The sequence below is a fragment of the Puma concolor genome, chromosome D4 (genome assembly GCF_028749965.1).
Source record: "Puma concolor isolate L17-30 chromosome D4, mPumCon1.1.hap2, whole genome shotgun sequence".
Classification (NCBI taxonomy): Eukaryota; Metazoa; Chordata; class Mammalia; order Carnivora; family Felidae; genus Puma; species Puma concolor.
The window spans coordinates 30,830,622-30,849,219 of record NC_141679.1 but is presented as its reverse complement, the minus strand read 5'-3'; the positions used below and the strand labels follow the sequence as shown (position 1 = coordinate 30,849,219).

Below are 18,598 nucleotides of genomic sequence, written 5' to 3'. Positions count from 1 at the left end.
AATGAAGTGTACTCTACCTGGGAATAAGGTGAAAATATGGATCTAATTTGCCTCAAATCCTCTTTAATAGCTCAGTGTGGATGAGTGTGTGTTTCATCATTGGGAAATAATTCTTATGCCAGGAGCTTTATTAGAGGAACAGTGAAAAATCTGTAATGTGGACACTTGGATATTTTGGCCATTCTGCCGTTAAGATAACTGTTAAATCAGTAACTGCAAATGAAAGTTGGGGTGGATGGAGAGTTCTCTAGTATACCTGGGCCATTTATTCTGTTCTGTCTAAATACTAAGCCCCTTCAATCTTAACATTTATTAGTAGGTTTGTGTTTTTGTGGGAGGAGTACATGAGCTGGTACTAGGTGTAACTTGCAGGGTGAGATTAGATTTGATTTCAGGTTCATCCTTACTGTAATCCCTTGTTGCTAGATACCATACCAGGGTGCCTGACACATAGTGTTCAATGATTCAGATGACAAGGACACCAGTAAAAATGGCCTAGTAAGCCAGACCAATCATTTATGACTTGATTCATGCAGCACTTTGCACAAAGTGAATGCTCAATAATAGCGCCTTTTATATTTGGTCACAGATGTGTCCAGGTGACCAGTTGGAACTATAGTAGCTGGAATACCACTCTTCCAACTGTGAGGTTTCCTTCTTCACTGCCAAAAACTAGACCGCTGGGTTAAGAAATCCTGAGCTGAAAGCTCAGTTTGGCCACAGGAGGAAAACGAATGAAGAAAACAGTGAAGGAGGGGTGCCTGGGTGGCTCAGTTGTTGAGTGTCCCACTTCAGCTTAGGTCATGATCTCACGGTTTATGGGTTCAAACCCTACATTGGGCTCCGTGCTGACAGCTCAGACCCTGGAGCCTGCTTCCGGTTCTGTCTCCCTCTCTGCCCCTCCCCGGCGCTCTCGCGCACTCCCTCTCTCATGCGCGCGCCCTCTCTCTCTCTCTCTCTCTCTCTCTCTCTCTCTCCCTCCCCCCTCCCCCTCCCTCTCCCTTTCTCTCTCAAAAATAAATAAACATTTTAAAAAATTTTTAAAAAAAACAACTAAGAAAATAGATATGGTGTTAATACATGGGGGAAATTGCCCTCATTTTGTGTTGCCCAGGGTTGGACGTGCTTCTTTATGCCTTATATGCAGAATACGCAGTTTGCCTTAGCTCCCAGATGATCCAGCGTATGACTCCATGGAAGTTAGATCACATCTGCTATGCCATGTTCATTTATAATTGTGCCTTCTCTGAATCATTGTTAATTATCAGGCCATAGCTTCTTGTTATTGTTGGTTGGTTAGGTTTCCCTCCTTTTTCTCTGGTTTGGTTTAGTTTTCTGTGTGTGCATATCATGTGCTTTTTGAAGAATTTCAGTCATGTAACTACAACTCTGATTTCCGTATCACACAGTTAAGTTAACATGGGGCAGTTATCCCCCATGAGATTAGAGGTTAGAGATCGGGTCTAACCTTTTGTTACCAAATACCCAATCAGCTGAAAACTGAAGGTAGCATTTTCTCCCCCAGCACAAAATAGCAAGACTCCATCCTTGTTTCCCACCCCTTTGTATCTATCATAGGGTGTCTAAAATTCACACGTGGCTTTATTTATTTATTATTTATTTATTTTGGCTTCCCAATTTGAACATCTGTTCTTTCCCCTTCACCCCTTTCCAGATGTTCCCTAGCTGTGCTGACCTCTGCACTGTGTAGTGTTGTCATCTGGTGGATTGTTTGTGACTACATTCTTCCCATCCTGCTATTCTGTCTCGATGGTTTCAGAACACAGTAGCCGTCGGGACCCTTTGACAAATAGCTGCTGTGTAAGTGTCCCATTCCATTTCTCTACGTGGTCCCCTCTGGTGGCCAGTGTGTTTCTCATGATGCATGTTTTTCTCACTGTCAGCTCTCCTAGCTTTATTGGTTTGCCTCTTTTCAAAGGTTCTTTTTCTGAAACTTCTCAATTAATGGGATGGTGGCGGGAGGAGGTCTTCCCTGATCCTTTCATGTAGGGATGTTAAAAATAACAAACTTTGTTTTTAGGTTGTGCTTATTACTCTTAACAGATTTTTTGCAGTGGCAATGTATGAAGTCACTGGAATAGTTTCTTTTCCCTATCAAAAGTATTTAGTGAGTTTGGGATAATTGGGGTGGTTTTCATTCAGTCAGTTTTCCCTTGTTTTCTAGAGTAAATGTCTTTAGCATATCCTTTTCAATGTAGCGAAAAGAATTTGCCCGCTGATTTTCTGCTGTTGATAGAGATTTGCTTTTGTAGCTGTGAGGTCTAGTGAGCATTGCATCGTGTTTCACCTCTGACTCTGCCATTGCCCTCAGCCAGCAACTGCTTTTCTGCGAAGTCTTCTGTCTTGAGGAAGCAGAATCTTCTCCTCTGCTTCGTTTCATGTCCTCCCCTCTAGAGTTAGTACAGTTTTCAGGAATGATGTTAAATGGAAATGGGACAGCAGAGAAGACGGGATTCCCTTGTTCAGCCTTGTATTTCTGCATGACAATCTCTATGCTTACTTCCTCCCACTTTCCTTCTTTCCCAGAAGTAATCAAAATGCCCTTATTAGGTTAATAATTGCAGAATTTGTATTCTCTTAATATCTTTTATCCTTCATGAATACCATAACAGCGAAGAGACTGTGGCAGGAAGCTTTCCTGGGGAACACCTTACAGTTGACACCAAACATAGGAAGGAGGGTGTGTTCTTTTTTCTCTGAAATTCTTCCTTTAGCTCATATTTCAAGAATTTATTCTCTTGTTCCAACTTGGACTTGGGAGTTGTAAAAGAATATGAAAGTTCCTTCTAGGATCTCCTCCAAAGTGGAATTCCATTTCAACCAACTGTCATAATTTGTGGCTTCATGGAGTATCTTCAGATGGCTTAGGAAAGACTTAAAAATCCAGCAGACTATTCTTTTCAAAAGTAAGGAAAGGCTGCTTAACATGTTCCTATGTATGACATTTTCTTGACTATCTTATCAATACAAGCTTATTATTACATAGATAAGCTATATTTCTGGCATAGATGATCTTTTTGTTTTTTTTTTCCTTTATTCCTCTTAGTAAGCTTAGATTTTTGCATATTCTGACTCGATCATCATGCACTGCACAGATTTATTCCTCTCAAACTATTCCGAGTGGGAAAGGTATTTCAAATAGGTGGAGTTCTAAATGGGTGGAGTCATTGCTAATAATACTCAGGCACTTCATGACTGTATTTCTTTTCCCAGGGTGAGTAAATGATTTCTATCAGGCAAGCACCTTTCTTTTTAATATTCTACGTAAGATACAGTCTTTATTGTTACTACTGGTATCTGCCAATGCATTTGTAGACCCAAAGCTGAATATTCAGTTTATCCTGCTTGATTAATTTGGAATTTACAGAAACAAAAGCTTTCGGCAGTAACAATGATGTGAACAGATATAATCCTTGTAGTTTTCTTTTGAGGTGGCCACTTGTACAGGTGGCATTCACCTCTGTTGGCTGATGACGTAGCATGGCCTGATAGATCATCACCTGTCATGCCTGGAAGACCAGACTGTACCAGTGCCTCAGATGGCTGCGCCAAACTCTGGGACAATGGGAAAGGAGTCTGTGAAGGTTGCAGGGCCGCAGGCCTATCATTTGGAAAGCTTGTTGTGTGTCAGTGGTAGACAACCAAGTGTCAATAGTGCGTAGTTGTACTGATGGATTCTTTTCTTGGAGTTGAACATTTATGTTCAAAGCATTTTGTGGTTTGGGAAATAAGAGGCCTGGCCTGTCAATTATTTGCATTGGGAATACTGGGACTCAAGAGGAGTCGCAAAAAACGTGAACTGCTCTATGGGCAAGAATAAGTATGAATTTGTAGAACATTGCTCTGCAAAGCCATGTGATTGGCTTGGTTTGCAAGGTGAGAGGTAGCTGGTTACCGCTTACCCTGTAGCAGAGTGAAAACGTCACATGTGTTTGTCAGCTTATTCCACTTTACGTTGTTGTGTGTAGTTTATCGCAGGTAATACCTAAGTGTAGTTGCTGGGGGGTTTTCCAGTTGATTGATGCATAACCTACAGGTAGAGTAACTGCTCTGTTAATACAAATATCTGGTGATGTGACTCTCTACTGCGATTAATGCTTTCCAAATTTCTGTTATGCTCTTATTTTTTTAAAAAATCAACAAAAATTATTTACACTAATTTTACAGAGAAATAGATACTTTTTATTTTATTTTTTTTAAACTTTATTTTGACAGTGAGTGAGAGCGAGCGAGCACAAGTGGGGAAGGGGCAGAGAGAGAGGGAGAGAGAGAATCCCAAGCAGGCTTCACACTGTCAGTACAGAGCCTGATGCAGGGCTCAAACCCATGAACCATGAGATCATGACTCGGGCTGAAATCAAGAGTCGATGCTTTAACCCACTGAGCCACCCAGGTGCCCCGAGAAACAGATACTTTTTAAAAGATGTTTCCTGGGGCGCCTGGGTGGCGCAGTCGGTTAAGCGTCCGACTTCAGCCAGGTCACGATCTCGCGGTCCGTGAGTTCGAGCCCCGCATCAGGCTCTGGGCTGATGGCTCAGAGCCTGGAGCCTGTTTCCGATTCTGTGTCTCCCTCTCTCTCTGCTCCTCCCCCGTTCATGCTCTGTCTCTCTCTGTCCCAAAAATAAATAAACGTTGAAAAAAAAAATTTATAAAAGATGTTTCCTGTCAGCCTAAAATTGGATTTAGCAGTGATTTCTGTTTTCAAATGGTAAACCTTCATAGTAGTTGTCTTAAATTTCCCAAGCAAGTAATATATTGGTTCTTGTTTCTATTCTCATATTAATGATTTCACAGTGTGGTGACTATACTTTTGGCCGTAAGTGGCCTCAAATTATTTGAAAAGTAGATGTGATATTTCCAAAAAGCTAAGGGGAGTCTCATTTTCTCTGTATAAATGGAGATAAAAACCAGGAGCCTTGCTGAGCAGGTGCAAGGTTTCAGGACCACCGTGGCAGTGGCACCACACATTGGGCTTGGGCTTCAGAAATAGCAGAAGTTTTGTCGTTGTGCTTTATTTTATGAAAAATTCTGTATTCAGATCCTGTTAATGATACAGAGACTATTAAATAGTCTCCTGTCCTTCCCTCTCCACTTGATATAATCAGATTTTTAAATAAATCCTTGGTTTCAGAGGTAGAATTCATATGCCTCTGCGGTTGGTTGCCTTCTTTGATCAAACAACTATGTCTGCATGTACCTTTTCTATTTTATTAGAGTGATAAAACTTTATGAGAAATTCGGAGTTGAGCATTGGCTCATTTACCCAGAATCAGTTTCCCTCTGAGATGGAAGGTCCTTTCACAGGCTCTGGGAAATACTCTGGGGATACAGCAAAACCGCTGAGAGTAGCCCCACCCCTCCCCCACCCTTCCCTAAACAGCTTGAAAACCACTGGCCCCCAGGCTTCTGCTCTGGGACAATGCCACCATTGTGTTTTTAGTGATGAGAAGTTTAGCATTTTACTAAATGCTGATGCTGAATATGCTGTGGTTTGCATAATATTAAAAATTTGCTAATCTTTGCTACATTATAAGGACCTGGCCTTGGTTAGTAACTTATATGGTGGTAACACAGGCATAGGAGGTAGGACTACTAGTTAGCTGTAATGGTTTCTTTTTACTCTTGTGAGTTGGACATGAAAAGAGGAAGCTTATTATTAAGGCAGTGTTTTCTCTTACAGATAAATAAAAGTTGAGTACATATAAATGTATGTGTGCCCACGCAGTTCATTGTTTTCGCCATTATCTTTTGAAGGAAAGAATTGCATGTAAAATCTTTTGATGTTTTCTGTTTTCCCTGTGGCCATTCAGTGAGGAATTACGAAACACCCTCTACTTTTGAGCAAGGTCCTCTATGTGGGCTTTTATCTGAGGGTGTTCTTCTGACTCATGAATTTGCCTCCTGGGCAACCTACACCCATAGGCATCAGTTCCTTGAGATTATTTTAGAGTTTAATTAAATCAGGTTTTTCAAAGAATTTAAACAGTTTTGTATTCATGTTAATGGTGCTTAATGATTTAATTAAGTAGGTTATAATCCAGACAAATTCAAATTTTGCTTGAACATATTTTTAAAATTTGAAATATTATGTAAAATTAGTATTGATTTGGCATTTATTGCCCTTACTTTCACCTCTGAAGAGTGACTATTGTAGATTTTTATATTCATATTCTTTAGAATTTGGGGTTTTTAAATGAAATCTTGTTTTCAAGAGTAGAATTCTGAGAACCTACTTTTACTTTGGGACACAAAGATGTGTTTTATTGATTGATTTCTTTTGGTGTGGGAATTGCTTAAAATGCCAGGTCATTTGTTTTCCAAAAGCAAAGTATATTCTGGTTATCTTTGTATAACCTTTATGGGGAAATGAGATGCTTCATTCAAAAGTCTTGGATGTGAAAATGTGTTTCAGATTTTTATTGGCAAGTGTGTTTACGGAAAATCCTATGAATTCTCAATAAAATAATTTGCACTAAAGTACAACAATGCCTTCCTCTGTCAGGTATTTGAAAATTGTTTCAGTGAATATAATCTTATTTTTTTCCAACTGTTTTCAGAGTAATTCTTCAGTCCAGTGTTCAGAGCTGTAAAACATCTGAACCTAACATTTCTGGCAGTGCAGGCATTACTAAAAGAACCACCAGATCTGCTTCAAGAAAAAGCAGTTTTAAAAGGTGAGAAAAGAATCCTACTCTTCTGAAAAGTTCCAAGCATTGGTTTTCCAGTTTAATCTTCTGGATATAGAAATGAAAACAGGAAGAGAGGAGAAAGCACAGTCCCTAAGATGGACAATTAATCAAATGTGTTTGACTTGTTCATCATCTAAGAAAATCTGGGCCATTTTTAATGTAGGGTTTGTTTTGTTTTTCAGAGGTGGTTCTGAACACTGGAGATGTGTCTCAGGGTCAGAATATGGGGAAGTTGAGAGTGTTGTACTTATAAGTTCTTGAATTTCCAAAGCTCTCTCTGTCAGGACTCAAAGGAAATTTTTCTGTATAGCAGATACAGCATAATTGTTGGAGAATTAGCTGCAAATAAGTGTGATGGTGGAATATGAGAACTCCAGTGAGTTTGGGATCCTTTTTTACCTAGGGCCTGGTCTCTTAGCCACAGTCCACACCACACCCATGGGGGCTCATGCTTTCACCAGGAGCCCAGCACCTTCCCTTCCTTCATTATTACAGGCTGTGACAAGAAAATACACATGTTCCGTGACCAAATCCATTACTCACTGTTGCGTTTGGATGTTTATCATGAACTAAAGGCAGACATTTCATTTCTAACATATTCCAGAAGCAGTTCCCTTTTGAGGGAAGAGCAGATAACCTACTTAACTGTCATCTTATGAATAGAAGAAGGCAGGTACCCTTTTTGTGTTTATGTATCATTGCCTGGTGTTAACATGTGTGGTCCTGTGCTCATGGCCCAGCGCCTGTCTTATAATAGACCACAACCGGCCTGAAGATAGTCTAAACCAGACTTTAAAACATCCTTCCCTATTTTCCTTGTTTCTTTTTAACTTCTTGCCTTCTTGTCTTTGAGGCTGTGGGACAGCCGAGTTAGTCTCCGGGGTGCAGGGCCCAGCAGCCTGTTTCCTGAGGGATTCACTACAAACCAGAGAACTCTGTGGTGTGTGTATGTGTTTGTGTTTAAGGAATTGTTCAATTTTGCCATTTTCCTCTCTTTGCTAATTCTTTCTACAGTTTCACTACAGACTTTTACTTACATCAGAATGTGATAGTGCCTTAGTACAAGTATTTGAGAGCACCAACTGATGACTTGGGGATTTTGAGTTTTTCATAGAAAGGTATCAAATATTCATAGTTCTTTTTACTCTCTTAATTCCACTTGAGAAGAAGAATAGAGAAATACTGACAAAAGGTCTTAGGTACATTATAATATCAGAACATTATTTATAACCATGAGGAAGAGGAAATGGGCTAAAGATTGTTGAATTATCCCAAATGAATCAAGAATCATGCTTTTACAGAAAATTTAATGGCTTGGATAAATGCTCATGAAGCAGTAAGTGAAAAGAGCCACACATATAAAAATTAGGAAGTATTACTCTAATTTTATAAATGTACAATATACTTTATAGAAATGTATACCTCTACAAATATATGTATATGTTCATACATATGTATTTATATGTAGTATATAAGCTTATAGATTATACATATACTTAAGTATATATGCATATGTTTCTATGCATGTATGGAAATAAGATAACAAATGCTGAAATATTAACAATTCTTCTGGTTGGTAGGGTAGTTAGGGATTTTTATTATTTAAAAAAAATTTTTTTAATGTTTATTTAGTTTTGAAAAAATGCGAGAGACAGAGAGCAAGCAGGGGAGGGGCAGACAGAGGGAGACACAGAACCTGAGGCAGGCTTCAGGCTCTGAGCTGTCAGCACAAAGTCCAACGTGCGGGGCTCGAACTCATGAACTGTGAGATCATGACCTGAGCCAAATTCAGACACTTAACCGACTGAGCCACTCAGGCTCCCCAGGGATTTTTATTATTTTATCATTTGATTTTCCTCCCAACTTTTTTACAGTAAGTAGGGAGAAATGGGAGCATTTTAACTTCGACACTTTCAGGTGAATTACCCTATTAAAAATTCAGATTAAAATCCTGCTGTGGGGGATAGTTAGACATGTTTTGAATGAACATATTCTTTTTAGGTATACTTACTCAGGCTTCTATTACAGTTTTGAGTGTGTCTTGCACATTTAATTCTGCTTTCTGCTTTTCTGGATTGTGCTCTTCAGGCTACAGAGGAATAGAGTCCAGGAGCCGGGACTACGCGTGCCCAGTCACACCACGTTCCTCTGAGGGGCGTGGCCACGTGGCACTTTTTCCATCTAGGTCTTGTCTAGTGATCTAAACGTGTGCTTCTCAGCAGAGGTGGTTCCTGATTGCAGTGAGCATCTGCCTGAGGTCCCTGGGCCAGATGCTTTGAGGGGTTGAAAGTAGAGTTCAGACTGAATACACTTAACTGAATTTTGAAATGGCCCAAAGCAGTTTCCAGGCATGTGGCATAGTGCTGAAAACCAAAAGTCTTCTTTTAAATTCTCAAAATGGGACTTTCAGAGATTGGGAGGGGAGAAGAAATAAACTAATGAGAGAAAGCTGGGTTTCGAGTGTGTTTACACACGCCCCCTTCATGCAGGGTCTTCTTGGCCTCTTATGGAGCTTTGACCTGTGTTCACATTACCTTAACTGTGACCCACCTACAGCTCACAAAAGAAAGGCAAATACATTACATACAGGTCCCACTTCCTCCTTCTAGGAAATAGTGGAAGCTGAGGGAGCCAAGCAGTTAGCCTGAAGCTTTTATCCTACTGAATAGTAGTCATTTTTGGTTGGAGAGTAATGAAGGAATTAACACATTTGTGCATAATCTGAGGACAAAATAATACAAGATTGTTGAGTAATTATAAAGTATTGAATAGAAAACTTTGCTTTAGACAGCAATACAAGGAAATGATACAGTATACTTCTCAGTATAAAATAAATACCTAGGAGGCACAAGGATTGCCAGTCTACTGTTACCCCCACCTGTGAGGCCTTCTCTTTGCAGGTTGGTGTTCTCACATCATCTGTTCTGCCGTAGGAACCTGACCTTTCATTCCCATGTTCTATTTTCTTCTTAGAGGCTTCCGGGATGAGACCTCACCTAAACTCACTTTCCACTGATTTGGCTTTCTGATTTTTGACGGTTTACTGAGAGGCTCTACAACTTGGGAGGCCTTTTCCACAAACACATTGAAAGAGCAATTATTTGGAGGCTGAAAAAATATGTGTTGTCATAAATCTTTGTTGCTGGGAAGAAATGCCACCAGGTTTCTTTCTTGGTAGATGATCATTCCCTCCTATATCCCTTGAACGTGAGCCACACATAAACCTACCCAGCGGGTGTCAAGCTCTGCTCTGACAGAGTTGTGCGGTTCAGGCCCAGAGCACTGGAGTATCTGGTGGTGGATGGAGTACACTGACCCTTGGGGCTGAGAGGCATCTCTGTGGCACCTTCCTCATCCCTTTTCTCATCTTCTTCCTCTCCCACTTCCTGTTAGATCTGTAAATGCATTCTCATGTTTCTCTTTTTAAGAATTATTAAATCCAGTAAAGAATTGGACTGTTTTCTAGTCTCTGATGAGCTCTCTTAGAGTCTTGAAAATTTCATCACTCTGCATCTGATTGAGGACCTCCAGCCATCTCATTTGATAACATTCAATTCAGTTTGTGTCTTCACACAACTTACCATCCAGTACATGTTTCTGTAAGCTTATGGTATTTCTTTGGAGGAATCTTTTCTTTCTTTTTTTATTTATTTTTTTTTATTTAAAAAAAAAAATTTTTTTTTTTCAACGTTTATTTATTTTTGGGACAGAGAGAGACAGAGCATGAACGGGGGAGGGGCAGAGAGAGAGGGAGACACAGAATCTGAAACAGGCTCCAGGCTCTGAGCCATCAGCCCAGAGCCCGAGGCGGGGCTCGAACTCACGGAGTGCGAGATCGTGACCTGGCTGAAGTCGGACGCTTAACCGACTGCGCCACCCAGGCGCCCCTCTTTCTTTTTTTAAATTATAACTTCATCCATTTTCTGAGAAACTCATCATGGACAAATTATCTATTTTGTTTAATTCTAAATTGCATCATTTGGAACCATCACCTTCTGCTCCATCTGTCAAACCAACCTAATATTTATGACTTTTGGGGTATTTTGCACCTGATTATTCACATGGGGGGAGATAAATGCTCAGGCCTCTGAAAAACATGTCTTCACGAGCCCTTCAGTTGGAAATCGCTACATTTAGGACTTCTTGGCTTTTCAAGTTTTCTCAATTGTGACTTTTGTCATTATCCCACCTGTCACTGCTTCTTGTCCGTTTACAGTCTCAGAGCTGAGTACCCATTCCACCACCTCTGGTCTTTAATTTTCAGTTATTGCCATTATCTCTGAAAATCCATTCATCTAGAAGCCCCAGGATGTTGTCTCTAAATATCCTGAAATATCTTTTTAAAAAAGAATGCTGGTTACCTCTGCTCATCTAAAATACTAATTTCCCTTTGAAATTCCAGACATTTTCCCACTTGGCTGTACCAGTTAACCTGGACCTTTATACTCAGTACTCTGTTGGGGTCTCCAAAAACTAAGTCATCGATTCAGATGAGCTACTTTGATAAAGTGGCCTCATCATCCAGTGAGGGGCACCTCCAGATTGGAATTGGCTTCTCTGACTCTTTCCTTTTGCTCAAGTTCTTCTCTAAAAGCTGCTAGTTAGTTGAAAGTTTACATAATAAACCGGGGTAGGAGAGAAGGGAAGTAAGAGGAGAATCCATCAAGATGTGCCCCACCTGCAGCGTGGTCTGAGGCTGGCTGGGAGCGGGTGCCCTCCGTGCTGCTGAACTGGAAACTGCTTGAGGTGCCAGAGCTTTTTCTGTGACCGAATTCTGGCTTTGGAAATAATCAAGTAACACTTCTTTATCTTTTCGTTCTTTCCGCTTTTCCCACAGCCTGGTTCCTCAGAGGGAAAGAAGGAAAAGGAATGCTTTGCAACAAATGCCCTTAATGGCATTATGGTACTCTCATTGCTCTGCTGCTTCTGCCCGCCCTTCTTTTTTTCTTTGTTTTTATTGTTTTTTTATTTTTTGCAGAACTGAACCTTTTTCTGCTCTGCCTTTCTCTCCCATTTGTCTTTACTTTATGGTTGATATTGTACTGTCTTTTCCAAAATACTTGTCATTAAAGAATTATACAAAGTGTATACTTCTTAGCATGTCACTACTTTTATTATGTTGCCTTCCTTGTCTTTGGTAACTACATATGGGACACTTGGAAACCTTCATGGTAAAATCCTTTTTTTTCTCCCCCTGTAGTCCCTCCATTTCAAGGACTAAAACAGTCTTGCGTTAAGTAAAAACCTGTGACCAGAACTGAAGGAAGACTCTAGGAACAGAAACCTACAGCAGAACTTAGCACAATTTATTTGGAAACAAAACAAAATTGCAAAAGCCTTAGCCGCTTTCCACCTAAGAAGTTTATTCAATGAAGACAATGTCCACTGGAGTTTAAAATAACTACATGAGTTTGGGCACAAGCAGTGACTTGAAGGAGGCCCAGCTCTCCTTTTGTAGAAACATCTCAAGTTTAACGACAAAAAAAGCTATTGTAAATTTAGTCTCAGGTGTAAATATCAAAGCCCTCTGTTGTCAGGAGAGCTGACTAGTCTGTGTGGTGCACGTGTGTCCCTGTGATGGCAATCATTTTAGCTGCTGGCCTTCAGAAGAAGCGAGGATCTGATGGAGGTTTTTTATGTATTTATTTTCTGTTCACCCTGTGTCAAAATTTATAAAGAGAAAACAGGCATTACTGAAATGGTACTTTCTGTAATTTGATACTATTTGGTTTAAACATCTTCACTTTAATACTTGTAATATTGTTGTAATGGTAACTCTGTTAAGTACCCAAGCTGCTTGTCTTCCACCAAAGAGTGCTTTATTAACAAGAATCTGTGAAAACCGTGTTTGAGGACTGTTGGATGTTGTGATACAAAGTGGTACTTTGGCAGCTGAATTTGCAAGAGAACATGAGTGGTAGCTTTAGAAGACTCAGGAGGGGACGCTGCCTTCAGAGTCGGAAGATTGTTGTAAGTCATTCCTCTTTATGTCATTGAGGGACTGGAGCATGCCAAGGCTGCCCACGATTTGGTTGCCCAGTCATACAAATTAAAATCCTGTTTCCTTCCACGCATGATTAAAAAAAAACAGTTGGTGTTTTCCCTTGGAAACAGCCATCCCAAATAACGATGGCTAAAAAAAAAAGTACTGCTTTATTCAGGTTTTTCTCTGTAACATTGTGGGTTTCTTTTTTTATGTGATCAGCCTAAGGCCATTCACATACCCTTTGATTTCAGTGACAGTTACTAGCATCTGAATTTCAGTTGTTTGTAAATAAGAGACTCACTGTTGCCTTTGGTTGGGGAATACAACTAACTCTTTTCAGTGTGCCTTCACCCCTCCACCCTCCAGAAACACAGCAGAGTCTGTGATATAAAGCAATCACAAAAACTATTTATTTGCTGCTAAAACAAAAAACGGGGGCCCAAAATAAAAGAATATTTTGCAGTCACCTTGGTTACCTCCATAATAAGAAGTGAATGGTTTTAGTTATTGTTAACCAATTTTTGCCTATCCTAGAATGGAGAGCAGGAGATACAATATGGAAAGGCAACAGAAGGCAAATGCCTTCACCTTACAAGATGAATGAATCAGGCGAGTAAGCAATTCCTTTTGTTAAAAAGTTACCTTTTTAACAAAACTATGAGGAGTAAGAAGCAATTGAAATAAAGAGATTTTACTCTGTTAATGCAAAAAGTTACTGGAAGGCCGTGGCTCCATTTCAGTATTTACTCTCTTGGAGTAAATTATAAGATTGACTGGTTTCGAGGGGAGATGGTGCCATCATCTTGGTCAAACAGGCGGCTCTTCCCTGTCAGGTGGTATGGGGGTGTGTCATGCCAACTTTTAAATGCTGGGGACTAGATCTCAGAAAAAAAAGTGGTTTTCTATCCTTGGAAGTGAATAGACACAAAGACCCACTTACCTGATGGGAAGACCTCTCTTCACTAAGCTCTGGGTGGGAGGAGAAACATTCCATTAGCTGTCTCGTGCTAGGAGACAATAATATTCAGACTATGCCCTTGCATAAAACATTGAATTCTCAGGGCAATTCTTCTTCCCTTGACATCTTTGAAGGCCATTTCCTGCATAAAATAATCCAGGTAGTTATGAAAATCAAACTTCCATCAGAACTTTTCCTGGTTTGGCTGTTTATTACATCAGAACAAGTTAAATGTGCCGTCTCCCTCCCGGTGAATAAGCCATTTGATGTCTTGGCCAAGAGTGTAAAAATCTGGGCTTCAGTGTTAACCACAGTACTTTTTATTTTACAAATTGCCTTTTTGTGTCAGCTGCTCAAGTTTCCAGCTAGAATTGCTATCACTGTGGCTCTTTCTAAAAAATCTTGTTATTTAACAGGCTCACTAAAGTGAGTCCCAGGAAACTGTGATTTGATAAAGGAGCAGTCCTTGGAACACAGCAAGGACTTGGGGTAGTGCTTCCGGTGGATTTCATAGCACATTATTATTAAATGTACTGGAGGGCATTTCTAGAATCCAGGAAGTCTCTGGGTCTGATGGAAGGTTCTTTCTGCTATGAATAAGAGTGGACTTTTTTTTCCCCCAATGGAAACTTCAACACACCCAGAATCTCCTGAGATTCTAACTTCAAGTCCTTGTCATAGAAAGACCCTGTTGCTATGGAATATGAAATAGGGCACGTCAGATGGAGAGATTCCTTTAAATTAAGAGCCTTAAATAGCTTTGAAAGTACACCAAGACCATTTCTTTGAAATTAGCATTAGAAATGCATATTTTTAGGTGTCCTTGAAGCTTTTTGGGGACTCATGTCCAAAGTCCAAGACAGTCCAAAGGAAGTGTGTCTGCAAAACTGGGTACCTAGAAGTATAGACAGACTTCTCTTTTGTAATGCTAAAGAAAAACTAGAAATCTCTCTGAGCTGTCTGTGAAGAGGGGTTAATCCTGAGCAGTGCCTCACTGAAACACGTAGCCTGCCTTGTCCACATAGCCGCATCTGGGAGGCATGCTGCTCTGCTAGTCTCCAGCATCTTTCTGCTCTCGGCCTGGCCCTGTTTGCCTGTCACCCACCTGCTTTCTTCTCTGCCCTCCTGCCCTCTCACAGGGGTCATTCATTCCTACCTCTTTTCTTGGGCCCAGACAATTTTTAGAGGAGTTCCCAAGAGTGCTTGTGAGGCGAATATGTTTGCCCTTGGAGCCCAATGGCCAGTTCTGTGTGCCCTGCGGACCGTCAGGCCTTCTGGGTGGTGTTGTGCCAAGAGCTTCTGGAAGCTTCCCTTTGCTTGAATCACCACCATTCATGACAAATGAGCAATGCGCTCTTTTGATGTTTGTTCTAAAAGTAGCTTAACTGTTCCTCTTCATACATTTTTTAAAGTAATTGCATCTTGGAAAGCAGTGCTCATGAAAAACAACTTTAAAAGCATATTTTGATTCTTTAATAGCTATCTCCCACTAAAACTGTCCTGGTAAGGCTAGCTGCTGCTCTTCCATTTCTCCTAAATCTGAGTATTCCTCATGTTCCTAAGTGGAAATACTACAGATATATTTAAAAGACTGGACAATTCATCTATACTGTGTAAGAAATTACCTCCTTAACTGCCCAGTAGAATAACTGTCAGCAGGTATGTTCATCTGATTATAGTACTGCAGTTTTATATTAATAATTTGCAGACTTTTATCTAACCTGCACTCATGTACAGATTATTAAAAAGTTTTAAAATGTAACTGATTAATCAGTATTTGGTCAGTCATTGTCTTGATTTTTTATTAAAATGTATATTTCTAATCATATTTTATAAAGCCAAGAGAACTGGTTGAATGAATGTTTATTTTCCTGAAGGTATTTTTAAGATAAAGCTTCATAATGGCGTGTAAACTTTGCATATCTATGTAGTTTGATACATATTGTCGAGTTTGAAAATCTTGTGTATTGTAACTGGTTTTATACGAAATACTGAATAGTGAAAATTGTATAATTATAATCATATAATTAAAAGTGTTAACCAAACAGCCTTCCAGTTTACTGTATTCACTTACCATTCTGAATCGTAGTAGGCAATGGTCAGAATATAAAGTGGATATAACCACTGTATTAGTTTACTACCCTGGGGGCTGAAACAACAGAAATTTATTTCCTCCCAGTGCTGAGGCTGGAGACCCAAGATCAAAGTGTTGGCAGAGTTTATTTCTTCTGATGCCGCTGGCCTTGGGCTTTTCTCTGTGCACTATAATCCCTGGTGTCTTTTCCTTATGACGCCAGTCAGATTGGAGTAGGGTCCATCCTCATGGTCTCATTTTAATTACTTCTTAAAAGGCCCTGTCTCCAAATATAGTCACATTCTGAGGTATTAGGCATTAGGGCTTCAGCTTAAAAATTTGGGGGTGGGGGTATACAGTTCAGTCCATAACACCTTCCCCAAGATAAGATGGTGCGTGAGGGCTCCTGTTATGAAGTCATTCTGTACACATCCAACACCAGCTCAAATTATGCCAAGGTTTGACTTTGTGGAAATTACTGAGGATAAGACACATAAATCAGGCCCTTACATTACCTGCTAAAGTCAGGAGTAAAGAGCTAAGCGAGGGGCAGGACCATTGCTCAGGCACCTACATTCTGATGTCCAACTCTGGATGCCATCATGGTGCCATCTGCCTGCCTCCCCTCTGACTGTCTCGTGCTGACCTGGCTCCTGAATACCTAATGCCCACACCACCACTCAGAGGATGTGTCTGGGATGTAGGAGCTTGCTCTGTTAGGAATGCTGGCCCATTCCCAAAGGAACTCAGCTCACTTGTGCTCGGATACAGGTTTTCAAAGTACAAACCACAGGGACCCCCACACCCACGCCCCATCCAGACTTCTAGCAGGCACTGCTACCCCCAGAGTGTGATTCGCAAGCTCCGTCCCCTGTTGTTGAAAGCTGCAGCGGCTACCTGCCCCTCCAGGTCGTGCACCCTCCTGCTGAGCAGTGAAGTTCAGTTGATTGGCATCTGCGAAGCTGCCCAAAGTATGTAAGTGCTGTGAAGGGGGCAGGCGTGGCAAGGGCCTAACACTTGGAAGACTCGGAATGAAACCCCAAGTTCCGTCTTGCAGGGCTGCACAGTGTGGGTGATGAGCCATGGAGACCCTGGCCCTGTAGATGCTCCCTCTCTGTTGTCGACAATGCCATTTGGTGCCACCTACCACACACACAATTTGCTAAACCCCTCTGCTTCTGTTTCTTAAGTAAAATGGGAAGGAAAGGGATTCCTATCTTAACAGTGGGATAATTAAATGAGGTAATCCATGCAAAGCATTTAAAACATGCTGGTACATAGCTTTCAATAAATTAATTTTTTCCTACATTTAAGGTAATTTTCTGTACATGATTAGGTAAATGACCTAGGGTGGGGGTAGAGTTAAGTAGAAAGGCCCCTTCATGAGGCCCCGGAGTATATGGAGTTAGCAAGTCAATGTGGAAAGAGCAGCCAGTGTGTGCTCTGAAGTGAGCTCTGCCGCTCATGCTGTGGTCTCAGGCATCCTTTTCCTGCCTCCTGCCCCTTACTTTGTTCATCTGTAAAGTCGGACTGATAAATGCGTAGCCTTGGAATTGAAAGATCAAGGGAGGGGAGTGTGCCTTAGCCTGGGCCCTAGGCCAGCGGAGGCGTCCCATCCATCCACTGCTCCCATTTCCTCCCATGTGTCTGAGCACACTTGTTGTGCTTGGGAAGGCAGGATGGTGGCAAGAATTCTCCATGAACATAATACTCACCTTCTCTAGGGTGCCAAGACTTCGGCATGGTCTCTCCTCATGCTTGCCCCCGTGGGTAGTTTCTGGCCTTTCACTAGTACAGATTGCATAAACATTCTCCTGTGTGGATTCTTCGTGGTTGGTGCTGGTTATCTCCTTAGGAGAAATTCTTACAAAAGGCATGTCTCCTGGGTCAAGGATGTGCAAAAAGTTAAAGCTTTTGTTGATATATGCTGTGTCAAAAAGCAGCTTATTATAATTGTTCAGAGCATGGATTCTGGACCTAGGCTGCGTGCAAACCTTTGCTGCTTGTTAGCCAGGGTGACAGATGAGGATTAATTACTAACTTGGTTAATATTTGTTCATTAGAACAAGTGCTTGACACATACGAAGAGTCATACATATGTTGTGTTTAATAAAAAAAAAAAAATACTGCCTTAATGCTCTGAAAAGGTCTGTGACAGTGGACAGTCCCCTTAGCATCAGCTGTCGGGGCATGGCTGAGATGGCTAATTAATAGTAGGACACTGGCCTTAGTGCTATTAGGTCATGGGTCACCATTACCCGCTGCCGTATCTGGTCCTAACTCTTAGCTGCCCCATTATTTAGATTTGGGGTCTTTTGTCTTCTAAGTAGTTGGCATAGTATGTACCTATCACAGTCTGTTTTTCTCAGTTTTTTGGGAGAACAAAATGGACTCTGGGCAAAACCCATCCAAGTGCATCTCCAGACATTCTGGCTTCTTCACTGGGGGTGCTGGCCCAGCCCGTATAGGAACAGAGATCCTCCCACACTGCCTGGCCTTGCCTCTAACTGTGTCTCGTCTCTTTGCTAGCAAGTCTGCATGGCTTTGACATGTTTCTGGATGACAGGTGCTCCATCCACACTGAAATTCCCAGGTAAGGAGGCTTCTCACCCAGCATGACCAGAGGCCACGGGGGCTGGCCACCCCCAGGGACTGGCCTTGGTCCCTCGAATTCTTATACTACCAAATGTCACGTTTCTAAACAGGGAGAGGCTTTGGGTGGGAAAAGAAAGAGTAGAGGAGGTGGTATGGTTTGTGCATTGTTTTACTTGGAGAAAGACAATGGGTGTGTTTCTCATCATGGGTGTGTTTCTTCATGTAAAACAAGATGACTTTTCAGGCGGGACAGTTCTTCCTTGCGTGGGACTCTC

General features: G+C 41.1%; 1 protein-coding gene across 11 annotated transcripts in view; it reads left to right on the top strand.

Annotated features, from left to right (window-relative positions):
* The window catches only part of CDC14B (cell division cycle 14B), a 108,961-nt gene extending 93,258 nt beyond the window's left edge, over nucleotides 1–15,703 (top strand). For 3 of the 11 annotated variants that reach the window (XM_025931535.2, XM_086685185.1, XM_025931538.2), the window contains 2 exons: nucleotides 6,579–6,695; nucleotides 11,911–15,703. In XM_025931535.2, coding sequence (XP_025787320.2) covers nucleotides 6,579–6,695; nucleotides 11,911–11,947 — 154 coding nt within the window. In that variant the 3' untranslated portion in view covers nucleotides 11,948–15,703. The other 8 variants (XM_025931536.2, XM_086685186.1, XM_025931540.2 and 5 more) reach the window with 5 other exon arrangements.
* Nucleotides 15,704–18,598: the final 2,895 nt, after the last annotated feature.